Source organism: Cygnus olor, chromosome 3 (genome assembly GCF_009769625.2).
Source record: "Cygnus olor isolate bCygOlo1 chromosome 3, bCygOlo1.pri.v2, whole genome shotgun sequence".
In the NCBI taxonomy this organism is placed as follows: Eukaryota; Metazoa; Chordata; class Aves; order Anseriformes; family Anatidae; genus Cygnus; species Cygnus olor.
Window position 1 is genome coordinate 80,278,162 of NC_049171.1, and position 24,587 is coordinate 80,302,748.

The 24,587-nt window shown below is 39.3% G+C and overlaps 1 protein-coding gene across 3 annotated transcripts in view; it reads right to left on the minus strand.

Annotated features, from left to right (window-relative positions):
• Positions 1-24,587, minus strand: part of ARID4B (AT-rich interaction domain 4B) — an 88,461-nt gene that overhangs the window by 2,241 nt on the left and 61,633 nt on the right. For all 3 annotated transcript variants that reach the window (XM_040551741.1, XM_040551740.1, XM_040551739.1), the window contains 7 exons: positions 17,991-18,239; positions 11,064-11,148; positions 10,028-10,220; positions 7,748-8,956; positions 5,741-5,854; positions 2,933-3,148; positions 547-693 (listed from right to left, as the gene is read on the minus strand). In XM_040551741.1, the coding sequence (XP_040407675.1) occupies positions 547-693; positions 2,933-3,148; positions 5,741-5,854; positions 7,748-8,956; positions 10,028-10,220; positions 11,064-11,148; positions 17,991-18,239 (2,213 nt within the window). The remainder of the gene's footprint in view (positions 1-546; positions 694-2,932; positions 3,149-5,740; positions 5,855-7,747; positions 8,957-10,027; positions 10,221-11,063; positions 11,149-17,990; positions 18,240-24,587) is intronic.

Here is a 24,587-nt window from a genome sequence, read left to right on the forward strand (position 1 = left end):
AAGAAAATCATCTTAATGCTGTCAGAAGCAGGAACACTAGAACATTACTTACAGAAATAAAACAGCTTCAGGGGAACAAGAGAGTTTATTTGGTTTCCTTTAGACTCAAATCACTTATGCTAAGGTGAGAGCCTTAACTAGACACACAAGAAATATTATAGTAAGCTATAGTACAAGTTGAAGAAAAGTAATGTTATTCAGAACCTCAAGATGCTTTGTCCACAGCTTAGAAAAGTTTATTAAACTCGTTTTTTCCCATGTAAAGTAGCTCTGCTTAAATAAAATAGATTGCCTGCCTTTTAATGTGTCGTGTCCACCCCCCCCCGGTTTAGTTAAATATCACTGAATACCTGAATTGTACCTTCTAAAAGATCACAAAATAATCATATACAGTGTCTAAAATAAAATTACATGGAAAAATAACCCAACCAAACCCAGACTCCTAATGGCACACATCTTCCTAAAAAATATCCAATTCTTACCTACACCTTAATAACATGACATGTGGCAGCCCTCTCAAAGAAGAAGTTATGTCCCAGCACTTACTTTCCCGCTCCTTTTTCTTTAAGCGCTTTCTTCTTCGGTCAATGGAAGCCACCTCAGATTTTAAGGATAGGTAATGTTTCCTGATTTCCTGCAATTTTTCTTGAAGAACAGTTATGCGTTCTGCACTAGTCAAATTTTCCAAGTCAGCTGTAAATTAAACAATCTCTGTTAATTACTGTATTGCAGCACTTCCAAAAGCTTCTGAACATCAGTGAAGTGGGAAGTACTCAAATCTTAGTGACATGCTTTGACACAGCAGACAGCACATCCAAACATAGCAACAGCAACTGCTGTTTATTACAACATTTACAAACATTTATTTTTTTAAGTGATACCAGCAACAGATGCACTATTTTTTTTAATAAAGGGAGTAGGAGGAGAAAATGCATACATTCCTCTCCACAAAGGACTGGCAAATAAATAGAGACATAGTGGAAACATAAGGGCCAAAATAAGCTTTGAGTCTGTTGCTCTGAGTCCTTGCTAGAGCTCCGTTTGATCTAATACACCAGGAAGGTCAGTCTTGCCTGACTTGCCTTGCTCATTACAAAACAAACAGGTTACAACAGGAGTTAGAAGAGCTGTGGGTTGGTTCTAATCTAAACCCATGGCATATGGGCCATAAGGTACAACGAGATCAGGTCTCTTCTCTCCAGTATCTCATGTGGGGACATGGACACAGGCAGCGCAGGAGCTGCCTTCAGGCTGTTCCCAGCTGGGAGCTCTTCCCAGTGTGGCGCACACCTGCGGGGAGCCCAGCCAGGAAGAACCATCTGGGTCCAGTCCCCTTCAGCCACAGGTAAGCCGTGCTGTACACACTCCATTCAAAGACATTTGAGAATCATTTAATATATTGTGGGCCACGTGAAGCTAGCACCAAAGGACCAAAAGCCACAACTGTATTAGGCTGTGGGGAGATGAGGGAAGCTCACATTCTGCAAATATCCTATGCCCTGCAGCAGCAGGAAATGCGTTAAATAGCACTCCAAAATCCAACTTGTTTCCTGCCAAGCAGAGTTAACAGGTGCAATGTAACAAAGGTAGACAGGAAGGAGAAAAAGCTCTTTAAGTATGTTACACAAGGAAACTGCCCCATGAATCTCAGCAGGCTGAAAGTGACAATACAGACAGTATTACACAGTCCAGAAGAACTGGAGAATGTAAGTTGGCTGTGAGGAAGAACTAGGAGAAACATTCTTTCAATGTAAGAGTAACAGAGACTCCAGGCAGGAGAAGAAAATGTAGAGTCAGATTCTCTCAGCACAGGAATAGCTGGTGAAGGGGAGAATTCCCTAGGCATGAAGGAACACTGCTAGCAAAAAAATGTCAGCAGAAGCGCCTGCACAATGTGCTGTACTAGCTTGTTCCTGTTCCTACATTACAGAAGGAGCAGCAGCCTTCATGCAGCCTGCGACTGATCGCAGCAGAGCAGAGCATAATGCTCTGAGAACTTCAGAAACCTGACACATGCTAAGGTCATCTGTGAATATTGAATGAGATATTATGGATTATTTTAAGAAGCCATTTAAATAACTCGTGTCACACAGCTTCAATTTGACCTTTAAAAGCAAAGAGAAAGTAACTCACACAATGCTATACATGTTTATGGTTGGTAGTAAGGAGAACAGTTTATTGCTGACTAGACAAACTCCTAGACGCTGAGAAAGAGGGCTAAAAATAAAGTTTTTGTTTTAACAATCCTTTTTTCAATTGTTTGCTGATCATTATATGGAAGAAGGTGGCTTTAGTTATCTAGTATTTTGTCATTTATTTTTTCTTCCCATTGCAAGTAGGGCTGCGATAGTGTACACAGGCAGGCAATGAAGAAGTTGCACTAATAGCACTGAAGCTACTGTGACGCTTTTCAGATTGGTAAATGTGTGATCCCTTCAACGCTGTGCTCAGCACCACCTATATGTGTACCTGTAGCTGACTGCACAAACACACTGCAAGTTCTTATTACTAGAAACAGTACACGTGTCCTGGTTCATTAGGGCAAAAGGGAAGGAAAAAGTTACAAATCAATCACTCAAATGCCTGAACAACAACTGGAGAATGAGGAGTAAAACAAGGAAGCATCAACACAAGCAGCGCATACAGTGAGTAACATTCATGCCTGAGGGAGAGGTCAACACAGGCTGGCAAGAACAGTAAGTCAGCGCAGAAGCTGTATCTAAAAACAGTATTGGAAAAGTGGGATATAGGCAATTTCTTGAATTGCAATTGCAAGTCAAACAAAAAATTAAAATCAGGATTGATGCCAAAATTGAGCAAACTAAGGATAGAATATTTTTCAGGAAAAAAGCAAAAAACCCACAAACCTTAACAAGTCATCTTATTTTATTCTCCAAGACCACACTGAGCATGTTTTTTAGAAAATACTTACACATTTGGAAACTCCATTTGTAAACTTTGGGCAAACGATTATTCTGTTCTTTGAGATCAGACTCCTTCTCTCCATTTTTCCCACATTTTCCTGGAGATTGTGTTCTTGCAGGTGATTTGGTTTGGTGAGATTTCATGCCAGTAGACACTGATTTTGCTGGCTGAGACTTGGACAGACTTTCACCAGCAGATAGTTCTTCACTATCGCTGCTGTTTGCTGAAGAAACAAGATGACAGGTTACAAAATAAATACCTTCCTGCCCAAACCAAAGCTTATCAGAAGCTACCTCTGCACTAATTTTCATTAAAAGGAGTTTATCTGACTGAAATCCTTTTACCTTAAAATGACACAATCTACCTGATATAGAAGCTTATCACACAACCCTTTGCATCACAAGCATCAGAGAACAAGCCAACAAAACGGGCAGTCATAAGGTGGAGCCTTTCTAATTCTGGCATACTGTGAAAGGGAAACCTCGCACAGGTAACACTGTCCAGTCAGTTGCTCTGCAGGTAGACTCATAACTATTACGTAGACTTATGGGAACCAAAGTCCTGCAGAGCTAGATACAAGTATCAGACTGTAGCTCCACAACCACCCCGAATACTGTCAAGCGTGTTGGTGAAAGCGTGTGCGCATGAACCTGGAGGAACGCAGACAAACTTCTCTGAGGAAGATTCTTGCATAAAATCCCAACTACTCCAGGTCTGTGTAGCAAAGATATATTCTACTCTGAATGGTTCAAGACAGCATCACACTTTTTTCTTCAGATATACATCCATGAATATGCTGCCTCCATTAGAAAATAAGGCAAAGAGGCAGCGCAGCATGTCAGTGTAGGTGCAAAAATAATCCACATGTTTACTAGGGCTACACTTCCTTCTTTTTGTAAAAACAGTTAGCAGGACTGATGATTACGTCCTATTTCCTGTTTATTTTTTTAAAATATTGTTTTCTTGATACATGCAAAGCTCTATCCAGTTTTAGAGCTAATTGTTACAGGTGAGCAATCCTAGGGGGGGATGTAACCCGGAAGAGAGTAAACAATTGCCCTCTTCCTTAGCCTTATGTCACCTTTATTTTTAGGTTTTTCAGAGCTAAAATGACTAGCAAGTCTGAATTTATGTAACATTATCTATAAAAAAGATACAGATACAACGTTCTAGTTCTTTAATTGCAGAAAAACATCTTCAACTGACTGAAAACAGAAGAATCTGACCTCACAATAAAATCACCAACTATAAAGCAACAGGCTCAACTGAATACTGTTTTCCAATCAATCTGCCCAAAGAATAACAACAAAATAAATCTAAAAGATAAAATTTATGAGGAATGATTAAAAGGATGATGGGTTGTTTAGCTTTATAAAAGTAAACCTGGAGTGGAAGCAGGGGCAAGAAATAATTCAACATACATCTAGTGAAGCACTGGAATAAAATGCCTAGGGAAGCTGCAGAATCTCTATCGTTAGGATTGTTTTTAAAAACATGTTCAAAGTAATATTTAATCAAGAGAACCTTATGCCTCGCTTGGTATCGACTGAAAACCTCTCTTGGTTCTGTTCTTTATGATCTAGTTACCTACAAGAGCAGCTTTATCTAGTATCCCTGCATTTTGCAAAAAGCGTTTTTTGCTTACGACTGACTCCACATTATATATTTTTATTGCCTTTCTCACAACAGTGCCTCACGTCTAACAAAAAGAAACGCATACATCTGCCAAGCACTGTACACAATACAAGAAACAATCCTAGCCTTGAAGTGCTTGCATCCTGACAAAGACACAGGTCAAGAAACAGGGATAAATTCGCCAGATCAAAGGGAACAAGGACAAAGATACACATGGTGCATTAGTTTCTGCAAATTCTGCTTTGTTACTTTAACAGATGGGGTTAAGGAAGGAAGAAAGATTACAGTAGAAAATTAGTGAAGTGGAATGAAAAAGGCTAAGAGAATGTGAAGAGAAGGTCGATGAACATGAAAGGTGGGTAGAGTGAATACAAGAATCATACCAGAAAGTACAGACTTAGTAAAAAGGTGTTAAAAGAAAGTAAACAGAAAAAAGATAGCTTTAAAAAAACAAAACAAGAAAACCCATCACAGTTGTCCTGCTTGCTTTATTCTCTAGCTGACCGCCCACTGTTTTTTATTTTTTATTATTATTGACTAACAGTGGGATGAGACAGTAATTGATTTTGCTGTCTCCTGAACACGTATGCATTGGTCTGTCATACAGCTCTGCATTTATTAAGCCTCTCTTCACCAGCACTGTAGTTTCTACTCCAATTAGCTTCTACAACCAAAAAAAAGTTTTATGATTTACTGAAGATGTAACAGATGACAGAAAAGAGAGCCTATATTCCTCTGGAATTATTGATATATTTGTTACTGGAAGAGAGATTAACTTGTAAAATACATCCTGCAGAAAATACAACATACAGTTTCATCCAGGTCCCAGTCTCCCATCTAGAACACAAGATCATCATGCCACAGAAATTACTTGATTTTTTTTCCCGTGGTAACGAGGACACCAGTCCTAGCAGGTGTGAAATGCTAACTCAGTCTTCCTGAATTACAAGATTTTAATCTCTAAGAAACAGGTCCAGAAAAGACACAATACATTTAAAAACAATTTAGCATTCAGCAAAAAGTTTCTTCATTTAATCAGTGTTAAGAATTCCCTGATGAGAGCATTCTGTACTTAAAATACATTATATGCAACAAAATACATATTGATCTTATTTCCAGACTTCTCCTGTGATTCTTAAAAGAAATGACATTTCACTTCACACTGAACTGCTGTACTTACTAGTTTTACTCTTCTTTTTGTTGTTCACAGAAGATGTTTTGTGGCTTCTTTTCTGCTTTTTTGAGGAGCTGCCTCCTCCCTGAGCATCTTTAAGTCTCTTTTGGCCTGCACAGACTATGATTGAAAGAGGGAAAAAAAACAGTAAATACTCAAAGTCTCAGAAAAACACTTCAAAGCTTAAGTTTATAGACAAGGCAACAGTTCCTGCCTACACTTAAAACAGCTCGCCTTTCTACTTATACTGAAAAGAGGAGGTAAAGGGGGATGGAAAGCAGATAAAATTTCTTGGTTAGAGTACACATGTAAGATGATTCCAAATGACTTTTTTCTTGTGTGCTATCAGAATTTCTCTTGAACCACACGGAATATAATTTAGCATATTAAGTTTTTCAAATAAATTTGCGCATTTAAGAACTATTGGAACTGAAACATGTTGGTAAAAGTCTGTCACTTGAACACACTTGGAAGCTGTGAGAAAAAAATGAAACTATCGTTTATTATCAGTAATTACATTAATTATGTTAAAAAATCTTAGAAAGTGTTAAAAAACGTAAGGCAACAAAAGTAAGGCTAGAAAAAAGAAGGCAAACAAAAAAAGGAAAGTCTACTGGTATTTGTAACTACAATGGGGAAAAAGTAGGAAAGGAAAATAAGAATTTTAGTACACCTGTTAAAAGAGCAAGTTTTAGGACTTGTTCGAATGTTGTTCCACAACCTCCTGACTTGCAGTTAAAAGTGCCTCCTGTAACAAACCTTTTAAATTAAGAAACTGTAAGCTCACCCAATTTTCTAAAACAGCCAGCTTGCTGACAAAATCAGAGAGGAAGTCTAATGCATGTAAAAGTAATAATGTGCAATTGTGTGCGAAAGTAATATCGTACAATAGTGTTAAAAAAGAACTTATAACAAGAAAAAGCTTCTTGATTTCATGTGCCAATCATTTCCTTTTATACAAAAAAAAGTTGTAAGCCTACATATCTACAGATTGCCTGGCAAAGTATTACCAGCTTATTTATTGAGGGCTACAAATTCACCTCTTCCAAACTCTCTCCTTTGTTTAAGGGAACACATTGCATTCTTTCAAAAGAACAGTTCAGCAAAAACAGTATCATAAAAGTAGCACACCTTAAGGACGTTTTGAGAAAATTCAGTTAATTATTTTTATCTCAATGAGAACCAAAACCTGTGGAGATGAAGAAATTACTTCTGCCATCTCAGGATTATATTCAGACACTTTTTTTTTTTTCCTTTGGATTAATAACTTTTAGGCAGGTTAACAGTTTTAAAAGCAACTGTACTTTTGATGGAACTATAAAACTGTCACTGAATCCCACACAAAAAACTGTTGGATCCAGTCTTGCAAATAGTTAAAAACCAGACAATACATTGACATGACACACAAGCAATAACTGAGTTTAATATCCTTTATATTCTAGTAGTCTCAGGATGGGAATTTCAATCTGCAAAATCATATCTGAAAGTGAAATATTGCTAATAAGGTCAATATTTGTGATTGTGGGTTCTTTTTGTTTGTTTTTTAAGATTAATTTCATAAGATGCAAGGTTGAAATGGCTGCCTAAGCATGCAATGATTGGCACTATTCTTCCCCTGAAAAATCAGCTTAAAGAAAGTCACAATTTTATTTAAGAAACTAGAATCTTCTACTTGCAAGCGAGGTATTTTTAAAATGCATCCAGCTTGCTACAATAAATTTTTCCTACATGATGTATTACAGTTCACTCTGGGCTTTTATTGCCACCTCTGGTATAAACTTTATTCCTCATTAAAACCGCTACAATTCTTACTATCAGGCCAAGAAAGTTCCTGACAGATTCTTTTATTCACTAGGTGATTAAGCCATTTCCACAGATTTGAAGTAGGCAGCTGGCTACTACTTCCTCCAACAACTTTCCAGCAGTGTAACCATAGCAGAATGAAGATGCATCAGCAACACAAAAACGAGAGATGGTTAGGTTGAAGACACCTTTGTTTCCCCTTTTGTTTACCTTTCTCAGTATGCTCTGGCTCTGGTTGATTACTACTACTGGAGCTGACGCTGGCATCAAAACCTGTTGGAGAAATATTTCCCTCGGACTGGAGGTCTTGCAGCTCCCCTGCAACACTGTCCACCTCTATTGTGCTATCGGTTTCGCTTTTAATGCTTCGTATCTCTTCTTGATTTGGTGGCAATGTCTCTGAGACAGTGACACTGGACTGATGCCTACTGTCTGTTACGGTTACAGATGAAGGCGATTCCGGAGTCGTGGGAGGAGTATTAAGCACTGAATTACTGCCACTGCTTGGAAATTCAACTTTCTTTTCACCCATTTCAGCTGGTTTTTCCTCAACAGGTTTAACATCTGCACTAGCTGGCAAAGGTTTTTCAAGTTCTGAGCTAGGCAAAGAAATGTCTTCTTCTGCGAGAGTCTGAAGCTGCTCCTCTGCTGCAGCATCCTCAGGAGCAGCGTGCGGAGGGGAGGCAGCAGCTTCAGTGTCAGAGTCCGAGAACAGTTCCTTCAACGTTTTCTTCGGCCACTGTCCCTGAATACTTGACCAGACATCTTTTCGATCCTTTGCTCTGGTATTCTGAAGTCTTTCATCAGAGTTATTTAGAAGCTTTATCCTTTTCTCTGCCACTTCAGAAAATCCTGAGTAGAAAGTACCTGTCCGTAAAGACTTCCTTTTCTCCTCTAACCCATTGTACTTTTTAGTGGGAGTGATTTTCACCTTAGATTTGTCTTCCTCATCTTCATCTGAGGAGCTGTTACTGCTGTTTTCTAAGCTAAGGGAATCTTTGTTTTTGGACTTCTCATCCTTCCTATTAGGCGACACAGTCTTTAAAGATTCCTCTGCGACACAGTATCTTCGTTTACCACGTTTTACCTGTGGTTTTGCTGTTTTATCCACTACCTCCTTTTTTACCTCCTTTCTCTTCTTTGTGGCTTCATCTTCTCCATCAGAGTCGGTATCTTCAGATAATTCTTCCATCTCTTTTCGCAGTCTTTCAGGAGACTTGGAACCTGACTTGGGCACTACTGCATCTGTCAGAGATTTAGTTTCTTCTGGAAGGGCTGAACTGCTCTGTTCTTCTTTTAGACACAATTCATTTTTATCTTGGCTCACAGCTTCGTGTTGAGATTCCTCTTTGCCATCAGCGTGTACGTTCTGGGCACTTTGGTCATCTTCCTGCTCACTGTCATCAGAACTTTCAGAAGCTGGTTAAAAATAAAATTTAAAAAAAAGTTTGTCTTGATTCCTGTTACAGATACTACTAGAAAAAAATAAAGAAAACAGTACAGATATGAACTCATCCTAAAGGCAATTCTAGTAGTACACGGTTTAAACTGTACACTAGAAAGACTTCAGAGATTATTCTTGTTCTATTAGAATGTACAATGGCTAAATTAGGAACCAGGAAAATTCTGTATATAGAACATCTCCAGGAATTTCTTCCAAGGAGGTTCCCTAATTTCTGAAGGGGTAGAGAAAGCATAGAGGGCAACAGCTTTCACTTAAATAACGTTGGTTATAAATCCATACAATACGAACTTCTTCATAATAAACCTAAACAGAAATTGAAAGAAGTGCCAAATTATATTTATTTTTTGTAATGAGTTACAAATACTGCCATTGCATGCCCTTTTTCCAAAGTCCAAAACAGGTTAAGAGAGTACTTTTTCCCTGAAGAATCCACAGTCTAAAAGGACAGAATAACAGAGACAGTGGAGAGTATATCTAACAAACCCATCTGGTAACCAGCCTGGAAAAATGAACTGAATGCAATAGCAAAAGGCACTTGCAGAACTATGTGGACTCTGAGAGGGAAGACAAAAGAGAGAAAATTCAAGGTCAGGAATAAAGAAACTGAGAAAAGAAAAAAAAGATATAAAGGAAAAGGAAACCAGCAGACATGCTGAAAGGACACCTAGCTTTATTAATTCCACTTTTCAAGGTGAAAAAAATTCATGGAGTTTTAAAAGTTACATAAATCAGAACTTAGGAATTTAGAAATAACATAGGAAGCCAAAATGCTTTGCTGTATATCAAAGAAAAACATGGAGAAACAGAATGAAATTCTTAAGACTGTTAATATACACCGAATCCACAATACCCATTTTCAGAAAAGGTGAATGCTGCTTTTGTTCATGGGTTATTTCTGAAGATGATGTTATAATGAAAGCAATAGCCAGACTCAGAGGCGTACAGTTGCATCATTTGCTCTACACCATCATTTACTGCCCTTTAAAGGCAATTTTACAAAGTTTGAAAAAGTTTATATGCAATACCTTGAAGCCCATTAATGATAGAAGTAATTTCCATTGATTTAACAGGAGCTTGCTCAGTATTTTTGGCTTCAGCGCTGTCAAGCTTGGACCCAGTCTCAGGTGATGTGCTGGTGTGAAAGGGTGGTTTTGACAAACGTCGCAATTTACAATTTTTAGGAGAATACTTCTCTTCCTTCTCTTTGTCAGTTTTATTCTGTGTGAACGAAAAGATGAAAAACTCTTTAATTTGAGCATACATCTTAACACAGAAGCCATGCTTACAGCTATCTTGAACATTCAACCTGAAAAGACAAGCTTTCCTCTTTGTTGAAAAGCCTAGACATACCTTTCTACGACCCATGCTGAGATATTTATACCAAGGACAGGAACTTTGTCAATGCTAACACAAAGGGGAAAGCAAACACAGCCAGCGCTCTCAGAGCAGCGGCACCACAGGATGCCAGGCTGGACAGTGACAAGTGTGGGAGGGCAGGGTTATGACACCCCGCTCTGTCACAGGGCACAAGGAGCTCTAGAACAAGACTCAGGTTCCAGAGGTGCCATGGTGCTGGAGGGGAAGAGGAGGAGCACTAACAGAGGAGCAGCAGAAGGAAAAGCTTCCTTGTATCCCACTGTCCAAAGAATATATCATAACCTAAGCCTACAATATATCATAACCTAAGCTTTAAAGGAGTGGCTTTTGAAAGAAACGCTGTGAAGTAAAATTGTAGTCACATACAAATGGACTCATCATAGGTTTGCTCTACGGAATCAGGATAAGGAGCTCCTAAATTCTGCCTCCGAGAGTTGGCTCCAGCACTGATGGATCCTCCTCTTTTGTTTTCAGTACATACTTAAATCCCACAAGAAACACAGGAAAGAGAAGCTTCCCTTCCCACCCTCCAAATGAAAGAACAAACCTCAATGAAAGAAGTTTTAGTTTTTACCATCAAGCATTTACCATTATGCCTAACAAAAGGTTAGAAATGCGTGTGAGTATTTAAGAATACTTTAAACCAAAGTTGGGGGAGAACTAGGAAGAAGGGAGAGAAGCTACCTTTATTTTCTTTCGATGCTTAATTTTTGGTACATTTTTGTCAGCTGGTCTCACTATCTTGTCTGCCTTTATCCACTCATCATACCTAAAAACAGGAAAAAAAATACACATTTATGGTTTTAAGCAAACAACCACAACACCATAAAAGAAATGAATGGAGATAAAATGCGAGCAATATAAAAATGGAATTTAATTAAGGCATCATTAGTATACTTTTCAGTATGTAGAGCTTAAGCTAAGGTTCAATTCTTTATATGCTTGGACATATAAAACAAAGTTTTCTCATGCTGATGGGCAGGAGTCAAAGCTAGCACTTACACAGTCTGCATCAATCAACAGGAAACCCATGTACAGAGGTAAAACAAACTACCAGAATGTTAATTCTGTATGGATCTCTAAGAGAAATACTTGGTATATATGCTGTAAAACCCTAACAATAAAATAAATTCTTACTACTATATAAAATATGACCAGTAACAAAAACAACCCTTTCCAGTCTGAGTATCTGCGAAGCGATCTTTTGAGTAGCTGACACTTGGGAATCACTAACTCTTGAGTCACTAACTCTTAACACTAACGCTTTTCCACTCCTTTTCAGGTGTTTCCATTCTATATCAGAATTATTCTAGACAATATACAACTGCTCTCTTATCTTCTAAAGCTGGCCATGTTAAATACAAACATCAGACCAGAGAAATACGTTCTCAGTAAGAATATACTTTACACATGGAACTGTACTTCCCAGTTTCATTGCATATTTCTGGGAAACTGCAAGAATCAATGCAAAAAAGTAAACCCCATTTGCTGTCCTACTTCAACTGTGAAATCCATGACTACCTGAATAAGAAATAGCTCAGTTAAAAACTAGTATGTATTCACTTTCGCCTCAGCGTACAGCCATACAAATTTTGAGCCCTTGAGGTAAACATGAGAATGGAGGGGAAGAAACCAACTAACCAAAAACACACCCAGAGAACTAGCACAAAATGGAGCTGAACATAATACACTCATGGCCATGCTGGTTTCCCAGCTGGACTTACTTGACCACCAGTTTGATATACAATGGCTGCTGATAGTGGCCCAACTCAGCTTCTGTGCAACTACTGCCAATTATATGTACGATACAGATGAATAAATTAAAAAGGATTATTACAAAAAAAGTGTACAAGTTTCCAACTCACTTTCCTGCATATTCTAAGTTAAGACCTAAGCAAGGGATTCCAGAAACTAAATACTGTATTTTATAGCTTAAATTTCACATTATAATACAGTGAAAAAGGAACACCTCAGAAAACAACACAGAACGGAGAAATTATAATTATCTTCAGAGTCAGCAGTAGTCTCTGACAAACCGTTTTCCAAAACATTTTTTCTTTTTCCCTGAGCAACAACAACAAAAACACAAGTCACATAATTAACAGCAGCCCCTACAGACTACAGCATACTGAAATTACCTATACTCCTGCAGATACAGGTGTAGTTGTACTGTTATACCAGGTGACACGTACATGGATATGCTCAGATTTCTCACCAAAACCTAAAGGAAACTCTTCAGATCTAGGCCTGATGAGAGTAGATTCATAATCATGGTGGTTTCAAGTCAGAGTTGCCATCTCAGATTTTGAATAGTGACTCACATCCCTCCTTACCGCAGGACTACCTTGAAAAAACACACAGCCTCAGATATCCTGCCTCATACCCACAAAGAAGAGCCAGCAGGTGCGTGTTTGTTGCATACAGGGTAAGGAAGGTGACATACAAAGGGAACACCCCCCCCCCAGGGGAGCACCCTCACTGGGCTGCAGATGATGCCCGTGTCTGCCAAAGTGGTCGAGACCTGCAAGATTGCCACTGCCTTTTTCCTGCCCCCTTTGGTGTGGCTGGAGCAAAGTACAGCACATTGCTGGCCTGCTTTGTGCTGATACCCACTCCACCCCCAGAACATGGTTAGCAAGCTGCATTTTCTCCCATTCCACAGCCTTCTTCTTAAAGGCTGGGGTGCCCTCAGATTCCCACGACATAAATAGATAGGGAAGGGAGGATGCAGCACATAAGGATGTCAGACTTTGGGGCATCAAGCCTGGTGACCGTTAATAAAAGCAGAAAGAACATCTGAATGTACCATGTTATTTTAATGGAAGGCAGTGGATTTGGTATGGAAAAAACTATTTCTGTGAGACTGTGAGAAACTGTACTTGAAGCAATCTTTCCTCAAGTCAAAGACATGCTTTCATAAAGGCACAATGCTGAGCAGACTGCAAAACGGATTTCACAATCCACATAAATATTAAGATTTCATTAGGCCTAAACGCATACAGGAAAAGAGCACTAGGGGTGGACAAATGCACAGGGGAAAGCGATTATTCTCACTGTGCCCTTTCTACCTCAGTTATGTTGCCACAATAAACCATTTGTTTTCGTATTGAAAATGCATACCACGAGTGAATACAACCTTCCACGTAGGCAAAGCATGGGTACTGCACGTACAGTGCTTCAAATTAACTGCACTGCCTGCTCGGGCAACAGCTGATAGACCAGGGGCGTGCTGAAGTGATGGAGGAAGGCAAATGCAGAGAAATACAAGAGTATCTGTAGACACCACAGATCTTAAATGTTACATATTAGAAGCAGTAGTCACAACCCATCTCAAGGAGCACAAATGGAAAAATCTGTGTTTGTGACTGTAACAGCTCCTGGCCAGAATCTATCCTGCTCTGCTCCTCGCTGCACCTGGAACAGCAGTCAGAGCCTGCAAGGAGCTCCAGCATCTCAGAAACCATGACCCTGCTCTGGGAAGTCAGATGCCCAAATTCATTCCTCTGCATGGCACAGGCTCCATTCGCTGCTCACGTCAGTTGCATAGTTTGCCTAAGCAGTGACAACTGTCAGCAAGCTCAAACAGATCTTGCAAGCAGAATGCATCCAAAGCCACAGCCAACAGCCTGATCAAATTACAGTTTCCTCTACTTCATGATGGAGAAACAACCTTAAAACTCTGCAGTGCGTCAGGTACCAAGCTGCACCCAAACAATACACAAGTCAGGCTGGAGTCTTTCTGTATAGAACTGCACCTTATTAAAAGGGAAAAAATTAAATCTCTCATTTCATCACTAATCTTGACTTAGACAGTCTGCTCACAAACCAAAAGAAAAATAGAAAAATCATTCAAGTTCTTCATCTCTCATTACAAGAAGTACGTGCTTCCCAAAAATCTGTTTTGTTTCTTCTACACTTGCTTACCTCAACTCCCAAAAACAAACAGCTGGGTGTCACAGGGGAAGCAGGTAAGATGGGGAAGTGTTCCTAAATGAGTTTGCACAGAGTTGCTAGAAAAATAAATAAATAAGCCCTAACATACTCTCAGAGATAGCATGGTCAATCCTCCACAGCAGTACTAGAGAGGAAACGAGGAAAAGAAGCATACTTTCCCAGCCTCTAGGTTTATACTAGCAAAGGTGCTACTTTGTCAGCAAGATAAGTGACCTCAAGGAACTAGTAAGCCTTAGCAAGTTCACTGAGAAGCTCCAGTCTGTTGTCTGTGTCTGCTAACACAGAGGAATTAAATGTTTTCTTTCACTGCAATCAAAGAAATGAGGAGATTAGTCTGGTATCAAAAATTTGGAATATGAGATGAGGACTCCAGTTTTTATTTACTTAGTTTTTAATGTCTCCTCCCATGCATGGCTACACAACTTCTTTACTTCCAGTGGCTGACTGTTCAGTACAAAATTTGTATGTTGGGAATGCTTCAACAAATCAAGACAAAAGTAACATTTCATGTTCGTATTTCTGAAGGAAATTAACAAAAAAAGCTGAAAATAATAAAACTTAGTTTTAAACCTTTGGTATATTTAAGAAAAATGTATCTTATGTTGTGCCATTTGACAGAGTTAAAGCGACAAACTCATTTTGAACATGCACCCTCTGTTTCTCATTACTGTAACATGCTGCAGAAGAAATTCATCTCAAAAGCTTATACAATGAATTTTTGCCTGCACTGGCAACCAAAAACTAAAATTACAACAGAAGGAACTGGCACTAGAGGCTCCAGAGAAGTTTTAGTTTCATATAACCCATACGTAATTCAGAACATAACTATCCTTTCTTAGAAGGCAACAAAATACAGTTTATCACATGCTAACCAGAAGGCTCTCGAGAGAGAATGTAAGAAGTTCTCTAACAGGGTAGAAATCTTTACCATTCCCTTTCACTACAAGTCAGGCCTCACCGCATGCTGCCTTTCTTCACCTTTATTAGAAACACGTTATCACCTGAATCCCATGAGCTGACAAGATCCTTTAGCATGAAGTGGTATAGCTATACACTGCTGTCAAACTCTATTCCAATTCCATATGTTCTAGGTACTATATTGAGAAAAGTTTCACAGTGATTAGCATCACTTGTTCTAGAAAGTTTAATAAAATAATGAAAGCTACCAAAAGCTACCAAATTTACCAAATTCCATTCCAAGTACCCCAAAGTACGTGCACAGGCATGCATGCACACAACTATTCTGAATTCCAGACCAACACTGAAGTTACCTTGTGGTAAGAAACATCAGTAGTTAGTTAAGATTCTCACAGGTTTGAAAGAACAGATCATTAAATGGCATACTGATCAAAGGTGGAAACAGCAAAGCTGACCTTAAAGGACAGGAGGCTGACAGAATTAAGAACCCTGAACGCAAAATTCAGTACGTGCTATGACCTAATGCTACAGCACTTGCCGCTGCTGGATGCTACAAATGGGGGCTTGCTATAGCAAATAAGGAGAGGAAGGAATTACAAACTACTCCAGAAAAGCAGTTACTTTTCCAGGTTATGACCGAAAGCCAAATCTTCAAGTTATCACATCACACAAGATGTGTCTTCACGTAACTAAAATATCAAAGTGTTTAGATGCTGCCTTAAGCTCAGACTTACCGTCAGATCAAACAATTTAAATCTGTTTATTTTAATTAAATTAGCCATATTTAACAGAGTCCATACACGGTCCCACAGATAAATGTCAACCACTGGTATCTTTTTCAGTGAAGAGAATCCTGTCCCCCAGCCCCTTTCAGAGGGCTCTTTTGGAACCCCAAGTAAGAACATGAATGCAAGTCCTGCTACCAGAAAACACAAACAACCCCTTTTACCTCTCAAATGAGTACAAAGTTTGCCAAAAACGCCTTTTTTTTAATTAAATATATCCTATTTGCAGAAAGAATACCTCAAATATTAATCTGTGTATATATTTAGAATGCAGGGTTAAAAAAAAAACAATCTTGATTTGTCCTTTAATAACCAGAATGTTGGGTTCTCCAAGATGAAGACTCATTCTCAACTTCTCAATTCTTCAGGTATAAAGTGGCACTGATCAAATGAAACACTGATCATCTCATCCCATAGCGTGTATTTAATGTTTTCTCAAAAAAGGAAAATAACTTCTGTGTTCATACATGAATTGCAAAAAAAGAGTTTTGGGAATACAAAAAAACTTCTTTGAATGCTATACAGTAATACTCAGTGAGCAGGGCATAAATTTCATCAACTTATGCTCCTAAGGCAAGTCCTTTCCAGCAATGACTGAAGAGCTAGTCACTCCAAATCCTACCTTGAGCAGGCTGCATCTCCCCTAGGACCTCAATATTTTAAGGCTCAGGCTTTATAGCCCACTATGCTTACAAATGCTGCCTGAAGTCAGTGTATGTGAAAGATATATTGATCTACAGGAATATGATATGTAGATCAAAATTCTGCAAAAACATTGTTATCAAAATGCAAAATATTGAGATGTCACTCCTCAGCTGTGGCTTAGGTGGCTCTGGAAATCACCAGGCATAGATGCAGAGAGGTATATTCAAGTGAGGGAGAGAAGTATTATGCTGCTGTAACCATGACCTTTGCTAGCAGATCTTTCTAGCAGTGACTAAGTGAGATTTGTCCTGCCCTTCTGGGCAGAGGTAGGGTGGTAATCAAAGTCCAGATGACAGTAGGTCATAAGAGCCTCATATTGAAGATAGAAGAGGGGAAGGAAAAAACGAAACAAAACAGCAAAAACAACAAATCAACCAAAAAACGCTATAGGGGATTTGCCTCCGACTTTTTTTTTTTTTTTTTAAAAGAAGCTTTATAAATATAGTAATAAAGTTTTAAAGATGACAGCTGAGGACAATGAGCAGATACATTGAAACTGAGGAAAAAAAGCAGAAGACTGGATAACTGGCTTAAAAGACACTAAGAAGCTTTGGTATTCTCCTACTGTTGTTTCTTCAAGTTTTAAACTGCAAAAAAAAAAGTGGTCTTAAATGGCAAAAGTGTATTAATGCTTCAATTTATTTCTATTAATGCTATATTAAAGAAATCTAAAAGCATATAAACCCGAATATACTAAGAAAAGCATAAGAAGGCACTGGGGTAAGAAGAATCTTGTTTTTAAGTTTGAGGCAGCCATGGACAGGTGGGAAATGAGACCTGAATGAAACGCAATTATTTGCTGCACACTAATTTGCCATCAAGAATCTTGTGCTTTTCTTGTTAAATACCATACTGCTAACGTACTCTGCTGCTCTGAGAAGAGTGTGTATATAGACTCAGTTAAGTGCACTAGTCAAATATTGTGTAAGATAAAATTGGCTTAAGAGAATCCAGAGGAGGAATTTATGAAAGAGTGGGCTGTCACTTGTTGTATGGGGAGGTTTAAAAATAAGAGAGTGAAGGAAGCCTTCCCTGAACAAGTCATTTTAAGATGATTTTCTAAATAACTGAAGTACTGCATTTATACAATGCTAAAAATTTAATAGTTTCATACAGTATAATGCCCTTCACAGAACACCAATACTGAATGGTTAGGACTCTAGATCTCTGTATTAATTTGGTTTTTAAAATACAGAGGAGTATTTTAGAAGTAATTCAAGAAGTAATCACTAACTAAAACTCAAGTTACCTCACGTTCCATCCACAGTAGTGCACCAAGTAAAGGACTTCTCCACCTTCGATGTCAGAATCTTTAATACTAGCTTCATACATTTTTTGATTTTTCCCTCTTCCATACCGCACTTGGACTTTCATGCCTGGTGGATAGCATTCAAACTCTTCTTCGTCATTGTTATTGTTGTCTTCTTCCTCCTCCTCCTCCTCTTCCTCCTCCTCTGCTTCTTCTTCATCTTCATCTTCTTCCTTATTCGTGTCATCTCTTGAAAGGTTTAAAAAATTGTAGAGTTAATATGAGATACTTCATAAGCTTTTCAGTTCCAAACCACATATATTGATAAATATTGTGGATGCATTAGAGACTGGGAAACAGCAGGCTCCAAATATGTGAAACTGCACTACTTGAGAGTAATATCAGCAAAATAAGATACAGTAATACACACAAAATCCAGTGATTGTAAGGTGCAAAAATGACTTTGAAGTTTTCTAAGTTTCTCTCACTACAAAAAGAAAAAAAGTAATCCATCAGAATCTGTACGAGAAGTTGTTCAAACTCATCTTTATATGATCCTTCATGCAGTCCCTTTCAGTATCATTTTTTCCTGTTCAAACTCATCCTTCTCAATATAGAGAAAACTTCCTGAATTCTATTTTTCAACCTAAATGTTTTTACAAGCACTTCTTGAAACTTGCTTCCCCAAAAAAATCCTTGCTCTTTTATAATCAATTCTATCTCAACACTTTGAGGTGAAAGCAACCAAAACCAGGTTTTAGGCAAAAAATAAAATTGAGTAATAATAAAAAAACTACATGAGATTATTTAGCAAATCAAGAAACCTGCACTGATTTATGACCTTGCCAATTATGCCAAAAGTCTGCCAAATGTAAATCCAACTTGCATTTAATTTTCATATAAATACACAAGCAGGTATTTCACTATTATAAAGTCACTATTTTCAAAACTAAACTAGTTTTAAATACATGTTTAGAAATTTAGACCAATTTTCAGAAGCACTAAGAACCCACAAATCTTGCTGGCCCCCCGTCAGCTATGGGCTGCTCAGTAGTTCTGAAAATTATCTCCAGCTGGCTTAGAGAGGCAGACAAAATCACAGAAGTTAACGTGGAAAGCATCTTTTAATCTTAAATAGTCTTACAAAACATTATTGGCCATCACACAGCTCTAATCCCACTCTGTGCAACACAAAACAGATCAGGGCTGCTTACTAAATTCACAATAACCACCAACCACTAATAATTGAAAACCTGGGACATGGAACAGGACTTTTGGATGTATTACAAACTGGGTAAGAAGAGATAAGTGCTGCTCCATGTCCGATTCACACCCTAATTTAAGTTAACCTCACAAATACAAAAGTGTTCTTAATAATCCAAATTTCTCCATGAAATTTTTAGTAGAAAATACTCAAGAAAAAAACAAGCTTTATCTCTGTGAAAGGATGAAATAGCATTTTAATTATTCAAATGCTTCTTATTAGAAGTAAAATTGCATTGTTATCTGATTAGCTGTCAAAAGAGAATTCAAGACTAAGCTAAATTCAGCTCTGGTATAACCACAATGATTTAATGAAATTACTTCAAAAACTGAATGTTATTATGTATACATATGCATACACCATGAGACAGATGCTAAAATTCCTGCTCTTGGTGCATTAACTACATCAAATAGTAGAAAATACATCTATTAAGTTTTATGTTACGTGGATCAAACAGTATGGTTCTGTAAGGTCAAAGTCTGTTATATACTTTCAAGGGGTACTCTGCTACTGAAGCTAAAACCACCAGAGTTAAAATCTGCAACATAAATGGATGAGCTTTGAAAGCTCACTTCACTCACTTCATCTCCACTGCACGCCATGTGGCAAAATCCACTTCCCAAGAAATCACTGAGAAAACTCCTCAAAGGCTATAATGAAAAAGTTCTGAACACAATTCACAACAGAAAGCATCACTCAGAAATTTAAATGCTCTTAAATTATACTCTCTGCTGCAATAAACCAAAGTTCCTAGCTAATTTCAGCTTAACAGTTATTGTCATTCAAAAGCTAAGAGCCATCGCTGCTCTGAGGACAAGATAAGCTCATGATTTCCCATTACTGAAAAGACTTTTCAGAAGTACAACAAAAATTTAGCCATATATATTTATATTTTTTCCCCCAAGGGCCAGTGGTACAATCCTTGAACGATGTTTGTGAAGAAAGGCATGCCTATGAGGGAGATTCAGGACTTCCCAGAGACTGGCAATTATGGTGCCAAGGGCTCTTTTGGAAGCTGAACAAGTCTGGAGTCTCTCTCACCATAAACACCTCACGACTTCCTCGGTGTCTCAACAGATTATTTTATTTTACTTTTGTACAGACTCATGACAGTACCAGGACTTCTCTGGAAGAAGTGTGAAACTCTTATAGTGAACTTGTGTAACTTGGATGAGCTAGCAGATGTGGAGAGCAGGCTGTACACAGGTGGAGGGAAATGTCAGGAAAAGAAATAGAAGCAGAGATGGTTGTGATTTTTTTTTTAAAGCCCATTCTAAGGAGTCATTTGGTTAGCAATCATACACTGGAGATTCTAGGAAACCAAACAAAAGCAAAGAACATTCATCTTTTGGAGCAGAAAAACCTGTGTACTCACATAGCTCCTGGAACAAAAAAAGCACATTCCAATGGTTGCAAGAAGAAAAGATATCGTTTTACAAGGCCATAAAAAGCTCAAACCTGGCAGCGCAGATGAAGGAGAAGTCACGACTGCCATGAAACGGAGGTTTGTAAGAGAAAATTGTGATTGTAGCCATCCAGCATGCACAGCAGTAACCTCATTTGTCCATTTACACATACACATGAGAACATCACATTTCTTTTAACGCTGTTTAGTCAAAATTAAAAAAGCAAAAGAAAGAAACAAGCCTCTTGGCAGCACACAGTAATTGTCAACTTAAAATATTTAAGTAACAAAAGATACCAAGCAGTATTTGCCACAAAGCTGCAACAATTTGAACGGCCCAAGCAGCAGCTGATGGAACAAGACAGCAGCAGATGTGCATGCATACTGTACAAGAGACACAGGAATACAAGTGTAACTGGGTTCCAGAAATCAAAAGGGTACCGAAAAGCTTATCAGGAGGACAAAGAAGCATTTGCAATTCCAACTGTGGACCAAAGCATACCCTCACCCCATCTCCCACCGAAGAGGAGCACAAACCTTCGAGAAGCAGGCAATACGGATTAGAACGCACCACTAACGAATAACGAAGTAAAACCATTAAAGCGTTCAGATCATACAAATACTGCGTATCGTTAGCTCCAAAGGACATTCTGAAATGGTTAAAGGGCTGAAAATAGTTCAAGCATTCGAAAATCCACATACAGCAGGTACTTCTTGCTCAGGGGAAAGATTTATCACCAACAAGCCCATAAAACAAGGAAGTACAGCAACACACACACACGTTACTAGCTGCAACAGTTTGTGTGCTGTCACACGACAAAAGGAGCCGCCGTGCCAGGCAAACGTATTCCACCCCGTGGTCGCCCACACACACAGAAAGCCCTGAGGCAGGGTGCACCTGCCCTGGGACCCCAGACCTGCCAGCACCCCCTTTTTACTGGGAACCTGGCCCTACCCGCACGCGTCTCCCCTGCCACACCACTGCTCCCACAGCAGGTGAGACAGCAAAAGCAGCATTTTTTCAGGGGTTATGCTAAAACTTGAGGAAGCAACATTATTTCAATTATTGGTTCAATTAAGTCATTACAGTTAATTGAACCACTAGCAGAAATAAACTCCAGTGTAATTGACGCTTCAGTTCAGCAATTAGCTTCTATTTTTGTGTTTTCTCCCTCCCCGCCTTTCTCTCATCCTAGAGGATTATTTAACCTCTACCTCACAAAACACGGAGCTGGAAATGTCAGGTCTTAATCCTCTGACTTTCTTAATCACAGCTGGATTAGGATGCCCTGAAGTTTTAAGGCAGAGAAGCCATTAGGGCCTGTACTTTTGTCATGACACTAGAACCTCCTATTTAATTCACAAAATTAACAAAACCAAAAAAAAGACCACCAATAATTTTCTTCCCTGTGAAGTTGCAAAGAAAAACCTAAAAATACAGGCTCCAAGGTCCAAGGGCTTCTGTCTACACCCACTGAAAATGCAAACAAACGTGTGGCTGTGGCCCATCACTGAGGGAAGGCAAAAGGCACTGACTTAGTCTGAATCACATGGCAGAAGAGTTCGGTGTGCTGCAGCCATGCACTGTGAAAAATGTTTTCCTCTACTGCTATGGAGAGGACGAATGAAAGAACCTCATGTTACTGCTCCTAATCATTTAACCAAGTTTCTAAGGAACTCAGAATCATTTATTGAAAGGGTAATGGATGGTTCGACGTCTGGCTGAGGAACGCAGCACTTTCCATTTTTATAGCTCTGGTTCACACACAGCTTGAGCAGCGACAATTTGATGAACAGTTAAAGGCTCACCCACACACATTTGTCTCAGTGACAGCTACCGTGGCTAATAACCTCCGCAGTGACCAGCAGCTGTGTAAGACGGGATGACAGAACCGCTTTTTCCACGTCCAAGAAGCCTCCCTCCCATCCGGGGCGAGGCACGCATAGGACCAGGACATTTACACTGCCCCTGCCCGCACTGTTACTGTGCCACTAGCAGTTTGTTGCACTATGAAAAGCAGGCAACACACAGATGGATGCATCAGTGCATATTCCATAGTCAGGAAGAAAAATTAGTTTCTCAAAACATGACTACACAAAAACTTCTTTCTCAATATAGTTGGCAGCCAGAACACACAAATATAACACGCATTGTAAGAAGGGCACAGAAATATGTTCCTATAAATGAAGCTACGCAAGTACACTTCTTCTAAATGCATCTCTGCACACACACCAACAGTCTGAGATTCAGAACAGATGTTCACACCAACTGTGCAAGGAACAAGATGCATTTTGCTCCCTTCTGCCAAGCTAAATAAATAATCAATTCCATACAACCCCAAAGCTATCGCAATATCTACTCCTCAGCACTAATCCAGAAGCCAGAAGAGATGCCTTGTGTAGCAAATCTCCTCTCCAAACCACTTTAACCTTCCCGCTGACATTCCAGGTTCCCCACCACACAGCTCTGATGCGCCATTTTAACAGATAAGGACTTGAAGACGCTGCCTCTACCAACCTGCTGTACGTTAAATGGAGCTGCTGGCTATTACGTAACCTTGTTGTAAATCACGTTCAGAAAATCCTCATCAAGTGTTTCCAGAAAATTTCCCCCCCAAACACACAAATAAAAGCCCTCCCCAGCACAGGCATAGCAGGTACTCACCCTAACCTGCTAAGGTGGTAAACCCTACAAAAACCCTTCATGTGAACCAATGCCCGTCCTAACACAGCTCTCAGCTCCTGCTTTTATTATTCCCAGCTCCTCGCCAGTGCTTACAGGGGGAAAATGCCACTACTGCTACTATGTAATGCATAAGAGATCAAAGATCATGACTTCTTCCTTGCATTTGCATGAACGGTTTAACCCCGTCCAAGATTATTAGCCAAAGAGGCTTAGTTCTTAGCATTTTCTCCTTTTGATACCGTCACAACAGGATGGTCCAGATTCCCAGGAAACCATATAGACAATACCCAAACACGGCAATATGAGGCAACCAAAAGCATTTAGGTTTCTAGATCATATTTTGGAGCACATGTTCATGCATTCCTTGAACGAATTCAAAAAGCAGGCGGTTTAAGGACCAAGAGAATGAAAACACCAGAACAGCCTTCTTGCAGCCTTTCCATCCTTTTCCATCACTTCAAAAATCTTGCCTGGTCACCTCAAAAATCAAAGTATTACCAACTGTTGTGGTTTAGCCCGGCTGGCAGCCAAACACCACACAGCTGTTCGCTCACCCTCCCCCCTCCCTCTCCGGGATGGGGGAGAGAAACGGGAAAGTGAAGTCTGTGAGTTGAGATAAAGACAGTTTATTAAGACAGGGAAAAGAATAACAACAATAATAATAATAATAATAGCATTAATAGTAATAATGTGTACGAAATAAGTGATGCACAATGCAATTGCTCACCACCCGTTGACCGATGCCCAGCCTATCCCCGAGCAGCCGGCCCCCCCCTCCACCCCGGCTAGCCACCCCTATATATTGTTCAGCATGACGTCAGATGGTATGGAATACCCCTTTGGCCAGTTTGGGTCAGCTGTCCTGGGTCTGTCCCCTCCCAGCTCCTGCTGCATCCCTAGCCTGCTCGCTAGCAGGACAGAGAGAGGCTGAAAAGTCCTTGGCTTGGTGTAAGCACTGCTCTACAACAATTAAAACATCAGCGTGTTATCAGCACTCTTCTCATTCTAATCCAAAACATAGCACCCTGCCAGCTACTAGGAGGAAAATTAACTCTGTCCTAACTGAAACCAGGACACCAACACACAAGTCTGATGTGACTTTTAAAAAAAAAAAAAAAGTCTTCCAGATTCTGAGCACTTAACCTTTCCCTTCACTATAACATTCCTGAGAGTGGCCCATCTGTCCCAGATGCTTAAACCACTCACGAAAAAACAACACACATACACAACACTCAGCATTAA